This window comes from Echiichthys vipera (assembly GCF_963691815.1).
Source record: "Echiichthys vipera genome assembly, chromosome: 13".
Taxonomy (NCBI): domain Eukaryota; kingdom Metazoa; phylum Chordata; class Actinopteri; order Perciformes; family Trachinidae; genus Echiichthys; species Echiichthys vipera.
The window spans coordinates 16,963,285-16,985,776 of NC_139838.1; the positions used below are offsets into that span (position 1 = coordinate 16,963,285).

The 22,492-nt window shown below is 41.4% G+C and overlaps 1 protein-coding gene across 1 annotated transcript; it reads right to left on the reverse strand.

Annotated features, from left to right (window-relative positions):
- Nucleotides 1-126: 126 nt before the first annotated feature.
- On the reverse strand, nucleotides 127-22,088 carry cap2 (cyclase associated actin cytoskeleton regulatory protein 2). The gene is made up of 13 exons (XM_083926306.1): nucleotides 21,877-22,088; nucleotides 16,284-16,411; nucleotides 16,076-16,176; nucleotides 14,520-14,597; nucleotides 7,661-7,804; nucleotides 6,704-6,789; nucleotides 6,237-6,342; nucleotides 2,459-2,645; nucleotides 1,883-2,046; nucleotides 1,674-1,797; nucleotides 1,503-1,585; nucleotides 549-689; nucleotides 127-399 (listed from the first exon to the last, which is right to left on the reverse strand). Exons 2-13 carry the CDS (start codon nucleotides 16,399-16,401, stop codon nucleotides 316-318), a joined length of 1,416 nt encoding a protein of 471 aa, XP_083782432.1. The 5' UTR covers nucleotides 16,402-16,411; nucleotides 21,877-22,088; the 3' UTR covers nucleotides 127-315.
- Between the last annotated feature and the right edge of the window lie 404 nt (nucleotides 22,089-22,492).

The window sequence follows — 22,492 nt, forward strand, 5'->3', positions numbered from 1 at the left end:
GTTACACATTCTTACATGAATGCCTTTATTGCTATGGCACAGAAGTGTAAGAAATGGTGAATACAGTAGAAATCTGAAACAAACATGTATTCTGTGGGGATGTGTTCTGTAGAAAGGTAAAACATACTCACTGGTTCACTTTAATCAACAGGTTCAAAGTGCTCGAGAGGCATGAAATCATCAGTACAGGAACAACAAGCAGACCAAAATGTATTCTGTTGCAGTAATCCCTTTTATATCTCAGACAGAAAGATTAGTTAAAAAAAATCAATGATGCTGATTTGTGTGCTGGTGTTGAGGACGATGAAGCACCGATCAGCCTGCGATCTCAGTGGGCTCTGTCACCAGTTTGGATCCGTCCCAAACAGTCTTGAACTGCTCCGGTACTGGAAACTCCCTCTGAAGAAACAACCAAGGAGAAAACTGTAAAGTGTAGCTGCAAATCCAGAACTGCACACGTGAAAGGTTCAGGAAAACACTGGATTCACACGTTAAGAGACCAACAGAGGGCTCCAACGCTCTGCTGGTCCCTTATCACGGACACTCACAAAATCGTCATCTTGTGGTATCAGGATGTTCATCTCAGAGCTCTTGGCACTGACGATGTCACAGTTGAGGGAGTCCTTACTCAGGTAGACCTGGCAGCCCTCTGTCGTGTTGATGGAAATGGTGGGAACTGTTCCCAACACCTGTAGAAAGGTATCTGGTAATTACTGATGTGTGGCTAGGATACATGAATATACGCATACACAGTAACAAGTCATATAGTCCAAAAAAATCCTACATTGTGAACAATACCAGTGGTGAATAATCAAAGACTTTCATTTCAATAAACTACTATCTATTGCAGAACGAGGTAACAGTGATTGAGTCCATGGTCCACTGATGAAAGCGTTTACGTTTGCAGTGTTATGACCTGGGTGTCTGACAGGCCCAGAAAAATCACAAGCAGCACACAGTCAGTGACGCATTTTCCATTATCCAGCAGTGGTTGATCTGCCGCAGAGGGTAGGCGGAGCTAACGCAACAGACTCGCTCTTCTACTCACTTGTGTGTGTGAAGCAGCGTACTGTGTTTTTCCAGTCCCTGCTAGTATTGCGAAGGGAAACGGTTACTACAGCCGAACTAACGAACAAAGAGCAAACGTGGCTGCCTGATCTGTACCAACGATTTGTTGTACGCATGTGAAAAAGGGGTTGAGGTTAGGCATTGACCTCGAATGGTTAGGGATAGGTCAGGATAGCCCACCGGTCAGGGGGATAGGACCTGAACACATCGGGTTTCCGGTACGGATAAGGTAGATACAGATAATTACACTCAAAGAGAATGAAACACATCTTTGAGATTGTAACTTTAAAATGTAGAATGGTCACCATGAGAGCAAATTAGCATCGTTGTTCTTCTCAAGTGTCTAAGCAGAGACCCTGTAGCATAAAATCCTTCAGATTTACTGTTCTGTATCGATAACTGACCCGTGTGCTTTCTGTAAACGTTTGCCTCACCTGTAACTGAATCGACTTGGAGTTGATGATTTCCACAATCCCCACTACGTTCTCAAAGACCAAACCCAGCTTCTTGCAGTTGTCTGGAAAGAGTCAACGCACATAAAGGAAGTCATGATCAGAAATGATGAATTTAATCACAAGTGTTCAGTCTGTTTTCAGGCCGCTCACCTATGATGATGGAGTTAATTTTGCCTTTAATCTGCAGGGTGGAGTTGTTACAGCCGAAGACGTAGGCCACTTGTTTGAGCTCCGTCTCCTCGATCATCAGGTCGTGTTTCTGCTCAAAGTTCTCCTGCAATCGCGAGAGAACATATTCACACGTGACTTAAAACCATATGAAAAATATAGTAATTATAGAAAGTAAATATTTCACATACCACCCTCCATTTTTTCCCCTCGAGCTCCAGCAGAGGAGGCCTTTTCTGGACCGCTGGCCTGGGCGAGTTCACAGTCCCTGGGGACTTTGTTTTGGTCGGTGTCGAAGGTGAACGCAGACTGGGGTTCTTATGGGACTTCTTGTCATCTGATACGTGCTTCAGACCTACAGATGGAAAAGATGAGGAGAAAATACTTATGCATATGCAGGGACGCAGCAATGATTTGAAACATTGAGTCTTAATTCCCGCCACACTAGAAATTTTAAACTACCAACCAAACTGAAAAGAAAACATTGACATTTCCTGTAATTGTAAATCCTGACATTATGCTGTAATTTTTTTTTTAGTCTGCTTAAAACAGTCAGATTTTATGACATTTAGCATAAGAAGTGTTTCAATGAGATTAAAAACATGTTCAATTGTAGAACTGTGGAAGAATTGTACAATTTAAATCCATATCTGTGTGATTAAAACCCCCAAACCCACAGAAATATAACAGCATATGATCTCTGTGTGATCAGTGTTAGCTACAGTATGCCCCACACATGCATTTTGTATAACCTTTCTTCCACCCACCTTTAGTGATGTCCATGCCCTGGTTGAGCTGGGCAAACAGCGCTGAGTGCGGGGCGGCCGCACTGCCCGCCTGGGGCTGGGAGTCATCATCGGTGAAGACCGGAGGTGGACCAGGAGGGGGAGGTGGAGGTGGAGGACAGGAGGGAGCGGCGGGGAGGTCAAAGAGAGAAGGAGGAGCGATGGGGCCCTGGAGGGTGGAGAAAGACAAAAGTTGTTGCATTTTTTGGATTTGTGAGCTTTTAATGGGAGAAACCTCAGCGGTGCCAGGTGCTTTAGTCTTACATCTCTCCAGCAGGGGGACTATTGCACAGGAAATATCCTAAAGCTTGGTGGCAAGAATTCATGTCTTTCTACGTGATCAAATTCACTTTGCTTTGTCACAGGCCACAGCGGCTCACAGTTCACTGTTTCACCACATTCAGAGCTTGGTATGAGCGCCCACCTTGATATTTCAAATCTTTGTACAAATGTTTTCCTTCATCCACTGCATAAAGTCTTTTTAGAGAGTGAACACAGTAGACTGTTTGATTGTGCATGTGGATGAGAAAAAAGCACTTTTCATCTTTAGTGCCAAGAGATGGTTTAACAATGGGGAAGCACTTTTATTTCCCTTTGTGCAGCTTAAAGTTTGTCACTGTCTCTGTTAGTACCACATATATATTCTGCATCAGCATGTTGCAGCTCTTTATTGAAGCTATATGATGTTAGCACTGGCTGAAATATTCCAACCCAAGACTGAATGTCTGCACCAATAAAACAAATACGCTAGATATCATGTACATGAAGTCTCTTTGGAAAATCTGACATCGTCGCTAGAATTTTAAATAAAGTTCTGTGGCTTTGAAAAATGTTTGGCTGAGCAGTATACATTTGTAATTAGACTAATCAGGTCCTGTAATCAGTGCTCTGGTCTCCACTTTGATGTGTCCACAATGAAGAGCAGCGCTGGTTTAACTAATGAGCGGTTTACAGTAACAGTGCAGCCATCTATCAACTGGTACAGTGAGGAGACGCACACACATACAAAAACACACACATACACGGGCTGAAGACCTAGCACAGCTGCCACAGACACACACACACACACCTATCACAGCAGTTCAACTGTCACTTTATGCGCTTCTGAGTACAGCTGAGACTACTTGACCTTTGACATGAGGCGCATGTGTCGGGAATATCGTTGTTGAACAATGCTGACCTGTTACACTTACACAGCTCAGCGCATACCACTGGATTAGAACCCGCGTGAGTGTGTGTGTGTGTGTGTGTGTGTGTGTGTGTGTGTGTGTGTGTGTGTGTGTGTGTGTGTGTGTGCATGTGTGTGTGTTCATGCATGGCTGTAAAACAGTCTGACTGCTTCTTTGTGTCCATGCCTGTACACAAACATGTTTGTCTGAAGCAAATTTAACATTCCCTTTTTTCAGACTCAGAGCAGTGTTTTGTCTATATTATATTATAATTAGAACTATTTTAATAATTGATTAATCATTTAAGTCATTTTCCAAGTGAAAATGCAAATATGCATTGGTTCTAGCTTTTTAAATGTGAGAATTTGCGTCTTTTCTTGGATTTTGACTGTTCATTGAATAAAACAAGCAATGTGACGACGTCACCTTTGTGAAATTGTGATCGTCATTTTCCCTGTTTTCCGACATTTTATGGACCAAAAAATTAATCGATTAACTGACAAAATAATTAATCAGAAATGAGAATTAATCATTTGCAGCCTTGCGTTGGAACATGTTCATTACGTTTTGGTCCAAACCCCAGTTTTCTCATTCAGAATGTAGCTAACAGTCTGAGCACATATTTGGTTGGTTATATGGTTGTTTTTATGAAATCTTAAATTCCTTATTGCCATGAGTATAGGTACTAATGACATTGTGTGTGTGTGTGTGTGTGTGTGTGTGTGTGTGTGTGTGTGTGTGTGTGTGTGTGTGTCTGTGTGTGTGTGTGTGTGTGTGTCTGTGTGTGTGTGTGTGTGTGTGTGTGTGTGTAAAGTCACCTCCATATGTCAGCCTGTGCATGTCAAGAGTTTAAGCGTGTCACTAAACCCCTATCTGAGCAGCAGATGACGGTTGCATTAAAGGGGGACCAGCCCTGCAGTTTAGGTTACGGCACAGGCTGCATGTGTACACAGAGTCTTTGTCAGGGTTCTTCTGTGAAGAAAACCTCCATTCAAGAAAACCCTGAGGACCACCTGTTAGTACCACACACTCGCGTCCTTGTAGCTACAGCAGGGACAACAGCTGACACACACACACACACACACACACACACACATACAGCCACTGCTGGCTCTCAAGTTTCTGCATGTAGAAAACACACACATGCATGCACAGCTGTTGAGCATTAGCTTCACCTAAGATTTTTGATGTAAAGGAATAGTTTAACATTTTGGGAAATATATAAACATATTCCCTTTTACTTTATTTCACTCTCGCTGAGAGATTTATACCGCTCTCATGTGGGTATGGTAAATAAGAAGCTACAGCTCAAGGTAATTAGCTTAATTTAGCGTTTTAAAGATTATTTTTTTACTTTATAATCATTATATCACTATAGTACAGGTAGACAGGAAAGGGGGAGAGAGGTGACGACATGCAGCAAAGGCTACAGGTCGATCTCAAACTGCTGCTAAGGGCTCAGCCTTTAGATGGGGCAAACACACTAACAGGTGAGCTAGCTAGGCATAAATATTGGACACGGGGGGGAAACAGCTGAAATATGTCCACCAGTATGTCAGGAAGTTACTTTTCAAGGCCAAGAAATAGTACTCACATAATCCCTTTCTGTTTTTACACAAATTTAAGGTCCCATATTATTTAATTTCCACCATTTCCATAGTTTGCATGCACACACACACACACACACACACATTATTTTTCTCATACTGTCCGTCTGAATATACCTGTATTCACCTTCTGTCTGAAACGCTCCCTTTTAGCGCCTGTCTCTTTAAGGCCCCCTCCTGAAAAAGCCCAGTCTGCTCTGATTGGTCACCGTTTCTGGGTCTTGTGCATCTGCTCTCTTGGGATCTCTGAACCATAATTTCAGCCGGTGAAATGACTGTAACGGCACTGTAGCTGTCCCACCTTCTCCCAATATATAGTGCAGTTGTGACATCGCAATCGTACAGAAGTCCTGACAGCTGATTTAAAGTCACAGTTTCTGAATACGACTGTATGCATCTCTCTGAGGATTGAGTGTTTTGATACTTTCACGGTATTTATAAAGCATATCTTTAGACATAGGCATAAAAAAAATAAAATAAAAGTGAATAAGTGCATTTCCCAAAGTCTTAAACTATCCCTTTAAGGGGAAAACTGCACCATGACTTTCCTTGAGTGAATGAAGATGAGAAACACTTCTAGCTATCAAGAAAAAAGATCAATTTTGTGTGGAAGGATTTGGCCTTGGGCCATCATAATCTATGGGATCTAGTGAGGAGTCCCAGAGCAGACATCCATAAACAGAAGTGAGAGTGGGAGTGACAATGGTTTTGGGAGCTCTATGGAGAACCGTGCAGTGCAGCTACCGAAGAGAAGCTCATTCATTCATTCATGCTCTCTCCAGTGGTTTATGTAACTGGCTGCTCCATAACTAAAAATGGAAGTGTACGCTAAAAGCACAAGCTAATTTAAGCTCCCATATAAGAATATCAAGGCCTGCAAATGGAAACCAAATCAAAACACAGCTAAGATAATAAACATGTTGCTACAGGAATAATTTATTGTTTTTAAGGCAAGCGCATCGTTAACAAGCATGTCATACTCACACTCTTGCTCCAAACCAGTCCAGTAGTGTGGTGCTGTTTGATGAAGGACTGCATCTCGGTCCAGATTGACAGGTAGGATTGCACCCAGTCTACATGACGTCTGTCGCTGGGAGAAAAGGGGAAGTTGATGAGATTAAGACATGATGTTAGATGAAAACAGAGAGGCAGATGGGGTAAGCAGTAAGGTACAAAGGAGCAAAAAAGGGAAGTAGATGCAAAAGAAAGGGATGTGAGGATGGAAGAGTTCTGTTAACACATCCATTACTTTTATATTATGCAGAAACATTGGAAAATATCCTCAGCAGTAATGTATTTATCATCTAATCTGTAGTAAATGGGCTAAAATATGCAAAGTGACTGTTGTGATTTTGACAGAATGTAGGCCTCTTCTTTACCTGTCCGCAAAATCACACACACTTATTGTGTCGTGACGCATTAGTAGAAGAAATATACTGTGTAGTGCTTACGTTTCCTTGTAGTTCTTCAGCACTCTGTTGGTGTAGAAGGTGGCAGCATCATTCATCTCCTTCACATACGGACCGGGTTTCTGACACTGAAAGACGGGAACATTCATACACAAAAAAGCACTGTGAGGTCCAAACTGTCCTACACAGACCCTGAGAAAGTATCAGACTATCAGCAGATTTGTCTCAGTTTGACAGAGTGATGTTTGATAAAACCTGTGCGGGAAAGTGACAGCAGCGAACACTGACCAGAGCCAGCTCCAGAGGGTTTTCTTTAAGTACTCAAGTGGAAAAGCTTTGATCGTTATCTAAACGATATTCATTCCTTAACTCAGAAGAAGAGATGTTCTGAGTGGAAACAGAGACTAATGAGAAGACAGACGGACAAAATATGTGTTTATTTATACTTATCTGTCTGTGTGCAACAATGTTTTTCACAGGAGGTTTGTTTGACTTTTTATTCCACCTTAGATTAAAGCTATTCTTACCTTTCTTGCATTTTTGCACTTTTCTTTTGTGATCTTAAAGTGCTCCTAATAGGCGTATGGCACACTAAAATGTAAAAGAAATCCTCATATATTTCTGATAAAAGTCTGAACAACCATTTTATTCGGTCGGAATCAATAGTCATCCCTTGCTCTGTTCCCCTTTCACACGCTTTTCAGTGCACTTTGCCTAGTTGGAGATCCGAAACTTCGGACTTCCCAAGGCACTCAAATGCAGCATTTCTCTCAGCGTATGTGTCGGGGGAGTGTCAGAGGTCAGGCGGGCGGAAGAGCGTGGCAATTCGGAGGGAATCGCTGTGAGACATGCAAGAAAAGTAAGAATCGCTTTAAGTTTAACTTTTTAGTCTGATTTTTTAAATGTTTTTATAGGCTAATACACATCTTCTTATGTGTTTTTTGTTCCATACATTTGTGTTTTTTGTGCTTGAGAGCGTGTATTTGTACTCTCTCTTACCACAGCCACCCAGCCTAGAGCGGGGATGCTCTCGCTGACGGCTGACAGGTGGTTGAAGAGGCTGCTGCCGCGGTTTCGTTCGCGGAAACTCTGGATCTCCTGGATGTGATCCGAAATTGGCTTCAGCAGGTCGTGCAACTCCGTCTGCAAACGAAGAAGAAGAAGAATTAGGACGGGACGGCAGAAGGATGCAGGAGAAAAAGGAAGAAATGTCGAGATATTACATTTAAATTCAAAACATGCCGTCCTCTTTTGTCTTTAACATGTTTCAAATACTTTTAAAGCCCAGTGTGGTTTCCCCACCAACCCATACCCAGCCTGCTCTCGGTGCCAGTCAGTCATTCCTAAACTAGGCTACAGGACAGTAACTAATTTTGTTAGCCGGAGCTTTTTTCCATTGAATCTTCCAGATCTCAGTTAAAGTATAGTTCATCTCCCAGCCCTTTAGCTCCCCTCCCCATCGCTCCGTTCCTACAAACATTCCTCGGTTCATGGGGAGATCCCTCAGGCCTTGTAAGGCATACCGCTCCTCCACTGTTTACAGTTTACCTATCACACATGCACCCGCACACACATAGATTCAGGAACACAATGTTTCATTTGGGGAATTGCTGCTACGGCTCCTTTGCACCGATCTGCAGTGAACTGGCTGCTGTGTGAAATATTCACTGTTAATGAGCTGTGACGAAAGTGTTTCTTTGTTCAGATGAGAAGCTCTGTTATTGAATAAACTGATTGATTACATGCATTAAGATAAGCCAGTGTGTTTGCTTTGATAGTACCCGATTATGTAAGTTAAGTATACCTGATGTATGTGTCTCTTGCCGTATAGTGTATGGTTTCTTCCACCGTTAATTTGTGCGTGAGTGTACATAAACATATTTGTTGTTATTTTGGTGTATTTCTCATATACGTAGATTTACAGTAGGTGTGTGAGGCTATGCTGAATATGAAAATACACCTCCTGTGTGTGTGTGCGTGCGAAGGAGCAATAAAAACAGAAGTAGACGTTCTCCTCCCCCATCCCCATCCAAATTCTTCTGCCAATCAGATGCACATGATCTCAATAAGGAGATAGACGCTTCTTTTTCTGCTCCTCGGGCTGCTTTTATTCTCACTGAATCCAGCTAATATCTGTGTGAGAGCAGCTTTGAAACAAGTCCAAAGCAGATACTGGGATGCACTGGGTTTGCTGAGTAGGAATGTTATGATTATTATTTTAGTGAAAATCATGAACTACAAAAAAACATCATCTTTCTCCCTTGTTAATCAGTTTATTCTTTCAGTTTTCAGCGCTTAAATATTCATGATTTACTCTCTACACTAGTTCTGCGACTGGCAGTTAATTTTAAACCCCCTTTATAGATTCCCAAGCTCTTTAAAATGTCTGACAACAACCCAAAACCCATATATATTTAGTTTACTATCATACACATAAAAGAAAAACATTCAGTCTGCACATGTGAAATGTTGGCATCAGCATGTAAAAATAAGAAATTACCAAAATAAGGGATCGACGGTCAAAACAGCTGCAGATTCAACTAACTAACAGGTTAATCAACTGATTGTTTCAGCTCTACTATTTATGTGACAATAAATAGATAATAAAGAGCAATCGCACATTCTCTACCATTAGAGCTGTCTGTCTCCTTCTACATCAAACAGCAGCAACACAAACATCTTGGGTCCCAATGAAACTATGGGAGTGTATATTCCCATGATCCTATCTTCCCCAGCTCAATATCCTCTTAATATGACGCATTAAGGAGACGTTTCAAATGGTTTTATGTTCTCAGCAGTTTTTCACCACGACAAATGTTCAATGTTTCCCTGGGTCAATATGTCGAAATGACTTAAAGTCTTTTCTTAACTTTAGACATTTCTCCACATTGGCAAACTTGATTTTTACCATTCAAACTGCATTTTAAACATGTATTTCCCTTAATCCCCACCAATCACTGACAATATTAGTTTATATCAACAGACACACATATCCTGGGGACATAGGAACAAAGTATGCAGTGGTGGAGTTCCCCTCAATGCTGCACAGTAAGAAGAGAAACACTGTGTTAGCTGTTTTCCCAAGTGCACGGTAACCTGGCAAATGAACAAGCTGGCATCAAGTCAGACCTGGAGTCAATTTTCCATGTAAGACCCTTACGCAATTTACCAGCTCAGAACAAGCTCTGACTCTTTTTTTATTAATCTTCTACCACAGCTTTTGTGGGATCAAAAACTGCTACATTCCTATACACAGATAAATCTACTGTGGTCTTACACAGATAAATCTATCTCAGAAGGTCCATGTGATGGTTCATGAAAGTTCACAAAAGCACGCACATCAAGATGATAAGTACTGCTACAGGCGCAGGACAGAAGAACGTGTAAAGGACAGAGAAAGAGAGTCTACACACAAGATAGTCCTCCCAAGATTTTCTTATAACTCACCTGTTTAAATTATTTTAAGGCTTAAAGTTATGCATAAATAAGGGCATGGCCGCTTTGAGTGACAGGTGGGTGGTGTCACAGGGGGCTTGCACAGACTGTGGGCTTCATTCGGCCCGCCTACCCACCATCTACGCTCCACTCTTTACCCATTTTTGGATTGGATCGTTAAGACTACGTCCATAATATACGTCCCATATTTTATACAGTCTATGTATTTACCATACAATGTTTTTATTGTAAATATGAAGTGGCAGCTAGTTTAGCTTAGCATAAATACTGGAAACAGGGGGTAACAGCTAGCCTAGCTCTGTCCCACCAGCACCTCTAAAGCTCACTTATGAAAACAATATATTTAATTTCAGTCCATTCAAAAGCAAACATTTTTTTTATTGGTGGGAGCAAAAAAGCTTCATGAGCTTCTATAGTGCCAGTGGGAGCATATCTGCTGTATGCTCCCAGGATCCTATGTTCACAGATCATTCAACATCCTCTAAATATGACACATTAAGGACTTAAACGGTTTTATGTTCTCAGCATTGCTTTTCCCCCCTGTAGGTCAAATGTTTAATGTATGTTTCCTATGTAAATATGTTAAAATCACCCACAGCTTATAGCCTGCTGAATCAACAACTGAAAGTCATAGCATTACGAAATGGGATTGCTCACCGATGTGCAATTGAACTAAACAATCAACAATCAAAGTGACTCCTCACAGATCTCAGTCCATCTTTTCTGAATGAAAATGTGACTACATGGGTAAGAAGTCGACTGAGGCAGAGATACAAAAGGGATACAGACAGAAAGAGAGTGAGCAGACAAAAGGATCAAAAATGTCGGCTCGCATTATTTGATGGGCTGCGTGTTACGACAGCACAGCGTCCAAGCCTTGACTTCCTATACAAGCAGCGGATCAAAGGTAGAGAGTTGAGGGCGACAATGTAAACTGTAACTGTGAAAGTCTACGGCGCGTCAGACTCACACACATGAAGTTAACAGGCCAGCTTTAGGTCACATGACAGAGTGGCTTACTTTCTTTCTCTTTCTCACACACACACACACACACACACACACACACACACACACACACACACACACACACACACACTGACAACAGGCTCAAATATAGAACATGCCCATAAAAAGTCACAGAGCACAACAGAGGCTGTGCTGCAGAGAAAGGCCAGAAGTTTGTAATCTGTGTGTGTGTGTGTGTGTGTGTGTGTGTGTGTGTGTGTGTGTGTGTGTGTGTGTGTGTGTGTGTGTGTGTGTGTGTGACTGTGTATTGAAGCGTTACAGCAGCCTCAGCTTGACAAAAAGGTTTCTCGTAGAGAGTGTCTTTAATCTGGACTTTTGATAAATATGAAACATGACACAATTTTGAGCTGAACTGGTATCTATGACTGTACCGGTGAGTGAAACTGGTAAAGATGAAACACTTTGTCAGCATTCTTAAACAGGAATTAATCACGTCAACCAATGTCTGTCTTAATTAATCCTAATTTAACAGATAAAGTGCTATAGTGTTAACATTATTTTCAACCCTCACATGACCAACTCACACATCCACCTTGAGTTGTCAGATTGTATGAACTTTTCGTAAGCATGGAAGTCTTTACCAACGTCCATCTCATATGACATGCACACGGCACAAGACTGCTAAAAATGCTATCACATAGATTTTTGTCTTTAATGATGAGATTCTCAAATGTGACTCTACAGCACAGTCGTATTTCAGACCACAGAGCTGCTTTATGTCTTTTGGGGCAAATTTTCAAGCAAACTATGAGTCAAGCTACTCATTTTTCAGCTTGTGTCACTGAAAAACCAGAATATTGATAATTAAAATCACAAATAATCACTTAATATTTTAGTTTTTTTTATATATACAGTATATAAATGTAGCTCTACTAATCAAATATAAACATAGGCCTAGTAAACCAAAAAAATCAAACATCCAACGCACACCAGGACTTGCATATTTCACTCCGTATAGTTTTTAATGTTTATTTGTCAGTAGAGACTAATGGGCCCTCTGCTGATAGTCCGGCGCTGGGTTGAACCGTAAGAATGTGTCCTTGACGTGCATACCTCGTGTTGTCTGTTTTTTCCTTGTTTTTCTCTGCTTCTTGTTGAGGTTTCAGTAATTTTGCAAATAACTTAAACTATCTTTTGTTTTCATTCATTGTGTCAATCATTCATACTCCGCCTTTGAGTTACGTGCATTCACACTACACACCTGTGTCATTTATCACCTAATTTGGTGACGGGACCCATCACCAAAAAACACCCAATTGGCTCCAACAGAGGCGTATATCGTTATAGCCTGGTATGCGCTACATTTCTGGATGGTTTAGATGTTTATCGTGCACCAGTTGGTACCTAGGAGAGAAGCCCCGCAGTTCACAGGGCCTCTTCAGTTCTTTTCATGAATAAAGGCCTTTCTGGGCCGGTGTTTATTTTATTTTATTCAAAAAGATTACATCTTCAAAATGACTTGAATGTTTTTGCTTTTTAAGTCTTTACGTCATGTTTTGAAGTCAAGTTAAGTCAAGTTCTGTGACTTGAGTCTCAAGTCTACAGCTCTATAACAGTCCATACTAATTGAGTTTAGAAAAGCACAGAAAAACCCAAGTATGTGTTTGAAATATTCAAAAAGAGATGAAAGAAGCGCTCAACAACAATTAGATACTTGGAAAAGGTTGTCATGTTGTGGGTTTATTTGGCCAACATTGATGCGGAATTTCATCTCCTCTTCCCTTGTGTCTCTCTCCTCCCCTCTCTTCTGTCGCTCTCTCTTTCTCACTCACTTGTTTGCATTTCTGACAATCACTGAACGCTCTTTTCACCGCCTCTCAACCAATGGCCTGACAGATAGGGAATAATCACTTCCTGGTGGGCTCTACGAACCCTGCACACACACACACAAACAGAAGGCCATTGGGATGATATCATATCAGCTCTCTCTCTCTTTCACACGCACACACACATACACACCCATAGCCCCCCCTCTCTATACGTGAACATGTCGGGAATGTGTTGTATTAGCGTTTTCTTAGTCAAAGAGCAGCGTAATCCCTCTGTGAACAGCCCAGCCCGCTGGGGAACACAGGAGGGGGGGGACACAGACTGACACACCACACTGAGATACAGTTCATGTTAAATTTGAAACATTTGATGCAATTTGTAACTAGATGTCCGGATAGTTGCACTGTGCATCACCTGCCTCGGTTAACTGTAAAGTGTTGTTGTCGTGAGCAGAAACACAAACAGCAGCAGCCAATCACAGTGATAGTATTATCAAGTCAGATGAAACTATTATCTCCACCACTCTCAGTTCCAATAAAACCAACAAAGAGCTTACTTTAGATAGCAATAAAAGGCAGTGGGACAATATGTGAGGATACCTTAAGTGTTAGGCAAACAGGATTTCTGCTGCCAATAATAAACAATTAAATAACGGATGCAACTGAAAAAAGTTGTTTTGAATTAGTTAAAGTGTAACTACGGCGAAAATCGAACACACAGTCTTTCAGCATGAATATACATCAAATAAGCTATTGAGACAAGTTTTTTGGGTGATCACCTATTTACAGTGAAATCCCGGACAGTCGCTATCATGGCTAACACTTAGTAGCTTCAGACAGAGCGCTAAAACATCCAAAACGGCTTTTTTAACCACTCATATTGCTCAGTATAGCACCAAACCTCTGTAGTAGCATGAAAACAGTCTCTACACATAAAACGAAGCACCAACAATGTAGTTAGAGAACCCTGAGTTTATTAAAAAAGACTGTTTCACAACGTTCTGGCTCTGTTCATATTCACATATGGAAGTTTAATAGAACTGAACTCGGTAATTGACTTGCTTGGGCTGCCTGTCAAAAGACCGTGGGCTTCGATTTTCGCCGCAGTTACACTTTAACAGTAAAGCCACCAGGGCACCTTGAACGTTATAGTTTTCCAGTCTAGCATAGGCCTCAGAGTGGAGGGGAAAGTGTCAGAAATAACTGGAAAATTGGTTAGAGAGTGGTTAGAGCAGTCGTTCCATGTAAAGAGGCTGAAGGCCGCTCCGACCTGCAGCCATTTGCTGCATGTCTCCCCTTCTCTCTCTCTCTCTCACCCCATTTCCTGTCTGTCCTATAAAATAATAGGCTTCAAAAGCTGCAAAAAAAATAATCTTTAAAAAAGAAATAACTGGAACATTGCCACATTTTCTAGAGTAATGGTTTCAATCAACATCTAGCCAAACTTCTTGATATAAACCTGGCAGAATAAGTTCAGTGCACCTCTATGGGATTAGTGCTGGATACCAAAGAATCAAAACAATTGCAACACACGACACACTGGAATCACAGCTCCCTTTAGTTCAGCAGTGTCCACGCACAGCTGTCGCACCATCAGCGTGTTGTACCTTTGCAGGTTCCTGGTGTGTGGCAGCCATCTTGAGAAAAGCTTTCTGAGTCTGCAGGGCGTTGTTCACCATTTCAGCCTGTCGATCACAGAGAACCAAAATCAGACAGGTTAGGATTATAATACATGGAATATAATCAGCAGCATGTTACTATATGGTGTATACTGAATAAAGATGATGTTACAGTGGTACATTATTGAAATGTCTTTGGTTTACACTTTGATTCTGTCCTCTCAAGCTTATTGAAACCAGGCAGTGGATCTGTCTCTTAAGACAAAAAAAAAGTATAGTCACACACACACACACACACAGACACACACACACAAACACACACACAGTCAGTCTCAGCCAGCTGTGTCCTGTGTGTGTTTGAGACTTCTAGTCGCGGGCCAAGGGAACCACCAGGGAGGCTTTGTCCATAAAAGGAGCTCTGCACACTTTAAGAAACTACCCCTGGCTTCGCTCACACACTCCCCCCTTCTCTTTAACCCCGTTCAGTGATGAGACACAGAAGACAGAGATCTTATTTCAAGGTAAAGAGGACGAAACACAACATTTTTGCTGTGGATTCTCTCTGCCTGCCTCTACTCTTCTGTTTTCGAGCACTCTCTGTTGTTCTGGATTAATTCGTAGGACATAATTACACAGCTATTATTGCCATTACGTGTTTACCATAAAACACACTTACAGTCCCAGTGGGAGTACGGGTCATTACCAAATAGGAAAAGGTGCTCCACTAGCGGTTTGATAAATGAAAGTAAGGCCAAAGTTCAATCAGTCTCCCATCCTTGGCTTTGTAGAGGACAGGAAACCTTGGACCACGGACCTCCCACACACAAACATCACTTATCCTTAAGCTTTCCAGCACTGCGTGTAAGAGAATAAGAGAGATCTAAAGCAGGACAATCCATGTTTGTTTGAAAGTTTAACATGTTGATTAATGAGCAAAACATTTCAAACTGAGAATATCTCAAAATTGGGGGCAACATCTGGACTTGCAGCTGGAGATAAATGAGTACTTTAGTTTAGCAATTAGTTTTGCTCTTCCAGTAAATTGGAAGATTTTAAGCAGAGAGATTTAAAAAGAAAATGATACAATAGTACTCCTTATGGAGAGGAAACTGAACTTATGTAAGAGTGCCACTTTCAAAAAGGGATTCAAAGTTGCTTTTGTTGACGGTAAACTGACAAGTCTGTACTGATTGTTAGGACTGCAGCTGTGGTAACACCTGTCCACCACAGCTGCTGCAGAACATGCATGAGTGTGTGCACGGGCAGGTGTCTGATCTATCATCGTCACTCAACAACATCGAGAAATCAGAGGCTCTTAAAAGTGTATAAATGCTGTTTCCTCCATTCATTTACACTCAATTACTTTCATTAAATTTCCGAGGTAAATAATGAACTTCAAGCTCAGTTATTAATGTTGTATATCCATTCTTCCTCTGGTATACGATAGTAATCGAAGGCCACTCATGAGTTTCAGAATCAACATTTAGATTTTCTCTTCTTCGTCTCTCATCTGGATTTCGACCGCACAATCAAACACAACTTACATGTTTCTCCACCTCGCTCCCTATGGCTCGGCTGTAGTTCAGGTACTCTGACAGTGGACCTCTCAAGAGGACGTCGAAGGCTTCCACACACTGAGACGAACCTGGAGACACGGGGAGAGAAATCACTGCTCTCATGTTGAGCTTTCACTTCAGTGTACCCAATGCATGTTTGGCTTGTTGCTATTGTGTTGTTGAAGCGCAGACTCGCCTCCGTCGATGCCGTTGACACAGTCCCCGTTTGCCACGCCGCTGGACGCCTGCGTCGTGATGGACATCTTCTCCAGGCGGGTCACAGCTCGCTCCAGACGCACCATTAAACCTTCCATGGTGACAAATCTATAAACAAAAGAATGGTTTCTCAAACTGTACTGTGAAATCTCTAATCTTAGGTATTAGTTTTGTGATACAGTACACTGTTTCACTTTGTTGATACCAGAGGAACAATGTTTTCTTCCCCCCGACACCAGATCTGGGGGTAATGGGGAAGACTATTGAGGACAGGATCGCTATTCAACTTCTCCACGCAACTGCTCCCTGTTTTCAAAAAGCTGGCCCACGTGTCTAAATGCAGTTTATATGAACACTGTCTCTGTCCGGACACAGTCACAACCTCTGCCCTGAACACATGAACGCATCACACTATTGGATTAAGGAGGAACAGAGACTGGAGCCAAAATGTGTTTTCTGGTTTGGTCAAAGTGAAAAAAATCAAATCAAATAAATATACACAGACAGAATATATAACCACATAATCACATAATAATTAAATGTACTTTTAAAACAGAGTTTATTGCCAATGATTTTCATTTAAATCCATAACTGTCTATGTTTGATTTACAGGCAAAGACTTTCTGATGGAAAGTTGAAAGTTATGGAATGAGACATGAATAAAAATGACTCCAGTAAATGATGTTAAAAAAGGAGGATGCATAAATATTCCCTAACAGTGATCTAGATGGAGCAATTGAAATGATAAAGTCTTATTTATTCATTGATTTTTTTTCAATGTTTTATGTTGTTTCTTTTCCATCGTGGTGGACAACAAAGATATATACTATTCGTTTCTATTCTACTGAACACCATAAATGTCCCGGACTCACACTTTTGTATTTTGTACAGAAACAGTTTCCTGCATTACTCAATTGTCTGAAATTCATTTAAAGTCCCTCTCCAGGCAGGTTTTAAAGAATGTAAACACTCTGCTATGATTAACATTTTGTTTAACACAGTGTTCCCACTAAGAAAGCAAAAACAAATGAGTGGAAGCACATCTACTCTTTCTCCCTCATTGAGAAACGCTGATCTGGCCCCGCCTAACACCATGTGAGGAACATGAAAACCTCTCTAGTGACAAACTTTGCACAGATACAAGTCAGTACTGTCAAGGTCAGACATAAAGGGAACATAAGAAAAACACATTTGTGAGTGGAGGGGATCTTTAAAACTACAATCCACACATGACCGTATCAGATATATGGATATTCCCCGGATGCCATTTACCCGTGATAGCACAAATAACTCCTGTCATTTAGAGATGAGACATAAATTGAACATTCAACATGATTACATATACCGTACCCAAACTCTGTAAGCTCTCTGCTCTCAGGTAAACAAATCTCCAGCTGTAATCGAATGCCACTGAAACACGGCACAGGCCATATTGTACCTCTTTCTTTAACCCGCCATGAGGCAATGCAGGCGATTAGTCAACAGAGTGGAATTCAATCCAGCAACCCACTGCCTGTTTAAGCAAACTACTGCCAGGTAACACACACTTCCTAATCTGACACCTGCTAAATTCATGTCCAACACACAGTCCAGTGGTGTGAGTTATAACCTGTTTTTATTAACAAATGATCTGTTTAAAAAAGAAAACACCGGGAGGCTCCGCAACCCTGGAGTAACATTAGATGTTTAGTGCATTTAAATTTGACAAGCAGGTTAGTTCTGTCATCAAAACTAGTTTCTTCCAGCTTCGACTCACCCAAGATTAAGGCCTATCTTCCAAAAAAATTTAGAGATAAACCATGCTTTTATTCCTACGTGGCTGGATTACCGTAACTCAGTCTTTGCTTTCACGCCTGCAGCTCGTGCAAAACGCAGCTGCTCGTCTTCTTACTGGTAAAAGAAAGCACGACCACATTACACCAGTTTAGGCCTCAATACACTGTCTCCCTGTCCGCTTCAGGATTGATTTTTAACTTTGGTTATTTGTTTTTAAAGCTTTAAATGGACTTGCACCGCTGTATTTATCTGAACTTTTACACTGTCACACTCCCGCCAGAGCACTGAGGTCCGCAAATCAACTGCTGCTGGAAGTAACCAGGACCAGACTAAAAGAGGTGACAGAGCCTTTGCGGTGGCTGCCCCGAGGCTCTGGAATAGCTTTCCCTTGCATGGTAGATCAGCCCACACCCTATTGAAGATCAATCTTTTCTCCATGGCTTTCAATTCAGGCTGAGCAAGACACCCGTCTACTGTATTTTATGTTTATTTTTTCATTTTGTATTGTTTATTGACCTGTACAGCGCTTCGGTCGACCGTTGATTGTTTAAAATGTGCTCTATAAATAAAGTTTGAGCTGAGTTGATATGGCAGCTCAGTAGACTGCATTGTTTTCCCTGTCTGTAATCTTTGTAAATGATGTGTTGTAATGATGTGCTGTGAGCAGCAAACATGTCCTGATGGGCGTCATCGAGTCATCTCTCTGGAGAAACCTCTCTGTGGTGCCAGATTCCTGTCGCAGGCCTCAGCTGCTATTTCTGCTCTCTGGGTCACAACAGCTCAGAAACCTGGAGAGCTCGATGTGCAACAAGTCAGATATGAAGCAACAATGTGAAAATCTTCTCCAAGACATTAAGGGAGCAAGTGGGATCAGGTTTATAGCTTGAGTGTGAGCCGGGATATTATTTCTATCAATTGATTCGTATTGACATTTTTGGTTCTACTTTCTTTTAAGCCCTCTATAAGAAAGTTATAGTCTTAAAGTCAACAAGACAATATCTGGTAACAAAAACGAAAAACATCTGTCTTCATAACATTGTTTACCTTCATAACGTAGTAAAATTTCAAGTTAATTGTGCATTGAATGGAAGAAGAAAGAAAATAAATGCTACAAGCCTATGATTTACTTCATCTCCCATCTGGATTGGGACTAAATGCTTTATTCATGGTAAGAAAATATTTATGAATGCGTTATAGATGAACTGTAAGCATGAATAAAGTTGCCAGATTCTGAAAAGTCTCTTTTGGTCGATGTTTATTCTGCTTGTTTGACAGACTGTTTGACCACTTTCATCCAAGCAAAGTGCTGCAGGAGTATCTGAACCAAAATACATGTAAAAAAAAAATGTAAAATTGGCATCTTCCGACTTGACGGATTACTATAAGAACCCCTTCTTTGCAACTCATAAAAATATAAACTATAGCAGATGACTTACTAACTTCTGCTGTTGGCCAGTTACAAAGAAAGATGGGCTCCATGGTAACATAAATCTGACTATGAATCTGTTTATTGAACATTTTTAAAACTGTAATTTCATTAGAGCTGAAAATAAATAAATCAATTAGTTGATCATCAGAAAAGTAATCTGTAATAATTAATGAATAGTTTGTTATGAGTAAAGCATAAGTGATTTTGATGTTAAGTTACTCTTTAAACTAATAAATAATGAAAAAAATCCTTCGTTGAGGCTTTAACTTCTATAAATCAAATAAAGCACAAAGAACTACAGTATTTGCTCCAGTTGAAAACACTTAATCACTGTCTTGCTCGATGATAATGTGTTTAAAAACCATGAGACAGAAACAGTCGGCGTCTGCACTGATTGCATTGTCAAACAGCCAAATTCTCCATGGAAATTCAAAGACGTGGCCAATAACGCTCTTTCAGCTCATCCACGTAACAGCCGACGTTCTGCCCATAACAGAAACTGAATGGGAAACATTGTGCTCAAACCATTAGAGGTATGAAGACTGTACAACACCAGACAAACATCAACATGTTGCAGTTGATGGAATTCATCTGTCAGTATTTCAGCTGTCGTATTAAGTAGACGTTAGTCCACTCCAGTAAATGTCCCTGCAGACAGGTGGGCAACAGTGTCTGCCACATAAAGACCCTAACAACAGCTGAGAAAGCACACATGTTCCTGTGGAGAATGGAGAGTGGAGAGGACGACATTACTGACTTCCCCCTGACCTGCGTGTGTCTCCTGAACCCTCTGGCCTGGTATCTGATCTTTGGGGCTATATCGGGCCACAGCCTGCTGCTATGGGCCGACTGTAAGATATTCTAATGTTGCTTAGAAGCTTCTGCACCCCACTGTACAAGTACTTTTTTTTTTAGTAAATTCAGACAAAAAATAGTTTTATCAGTATCCAGCTGTTAAGTTGTGACGTAATACCCTTTCAAAATAGGATTTCTGGGTCCAAACAATTGTCCAAGCATTGTATTTCTACAACGTTGCAGTTTTGTGTTCCCCAGATCTGAGTTTTTATGAAACAATATAATTGTCATTTTACCGCTCTCTTATGGATAATTGTTCACATGTTCTGCCGTTGTGTCTGTTTTGTTTCAACAGAGCGTTTGGACCCGGAAATCGTATTTTGAAAGGGTGTTACGCCCGACTTAACAGCCGGATAGTGTTTATACTAGAGGTGCTACAGCTGTTCATACAGCCACTAAAACAGGAAGCTGTTAAGTGAAAGTGATAGTATTTGTATAAACTTACAAAAAAATGCTCTGGCTTCTTCTTTTTTGTTGTTTATTTAAATAAAGCTGAACATAGGCATAATGATTTAAAGGTGCAGTAAAAACATGTATTTGGTGATTATATCGAAGTGCTACATAAATATTGTGAACACTCTCAATCAACAGAAACTGTGCCTTTAAATGAGCTGTCAGGACTTCTGTACAGTTATGATGTCACAAAAACGGGTTGAAAGTGCAGTTACAGTCATTCTCCGGCTGCAATGCAATGCAGAGACGCTGGGAGTGCAGATGTGGAAGACCTAGAAATGTGGACCAATCAGAGAAGGGCTTTTTCAGGAGGGGTTTTTTAAAGAGACAGGCGCTTAAACGGAGCGTTTCAGACAGAGGGTGAATACAGGTACATTCAGACAGACAGTATGAGAAAAACAATGTGTTTTTTGAACATTAAAGCACGTAAACACGTTCTAGTAGAAACCCAAAAGCATGAACCTAAAGTGAGCATAATATCCCTTTTATCTTAACTGAAAGTTAGTTATAGTAACTATATAGCTGTGGGCAATAGAAAAGCTATGTAATCTAAAGTTAATGAGACACTCAAATGGCCTTCATGAGTAGATGGGTTAATTTTTATTTTATTCTTATTTTAAGTTAACCAGCTCATCCTTAAAGCCAACATGGCGCAGAGGTGACATATAATGGTAAAGAAATGTCTGATCTCATATTTGCTGATTACAGGTGCTCATCAGCTGGCACTCAGACCAAAGATGACGCGTCATAATAAAACATGACATGGCAAACATGACACTGCTGCTGGCATGCTGACAGCACTTTCACCGCCCCTCAAATCTGATGCTTCACCGTTACTCCAAAAGACAAACGACATGAAGGGAAAAAGAAGATGTACAAAATCTAACAGTGTGCTCTTACACTGCGTGCTAAAAATATAAGAAAGCATGGCGCGCAGGGAGCAGGTGAAGATGACTCTGTTTGGACATTTCTGCGCAGTCGGACGCCCCGTTATCCCTCCGCCACACCCCGAAAATGAATCAAACTTCACACCAAACCCGTCACTACAGACACAACTTACCTCCCTCCTCTGGTCCGCAGTAAAATTCTGCTGGTGTTTTTTGTTGGGACTGTCAATATCCCGGGACGGATTCGTGGCTGTGTGCTGCGGCCGTGCGGTCCCCCCCTCCTGCCCCGTCACTCAGCTGCGCACAGCGCCGTGACTCTTCCGGGATGTCCTAATTAAGCAACGCACGGGGAACCTGAGAGCCACACGGCGGGCAAGAGACGAGGACCGTGACTCAGTGCCGCAGTAGTGTCTCCTCTGGGGCGGACGAGCTTTTTTTTTTACCTCGCGGGCAACATGGCAGCAGCCTCAGACAGACCTGCTAAAAATAGACAAGACTTTGACGCTGTGGCGAAGTCTGCACGGGTCTGTGCTGAGGGACTGGACCTGGACTTACAGGGGAGTCATCATCATCATCATCATCATCCTCATCCTCATCATTCTCAAGTGAAGTCGGGCCAAGGTTTGACACCGAACTTGGAAACCCCCCTTCTGAAACATGAGGACTGCAGTATTATATCAGCTGCTGTAATTGGTCCAAAGTAGCTTTAACACCCAGGATGCTGAGAGTCTTTCATAAGTCAACAGGTAGACCGGATACACACTTCAATAAGTGTAAGGCACTACTCCA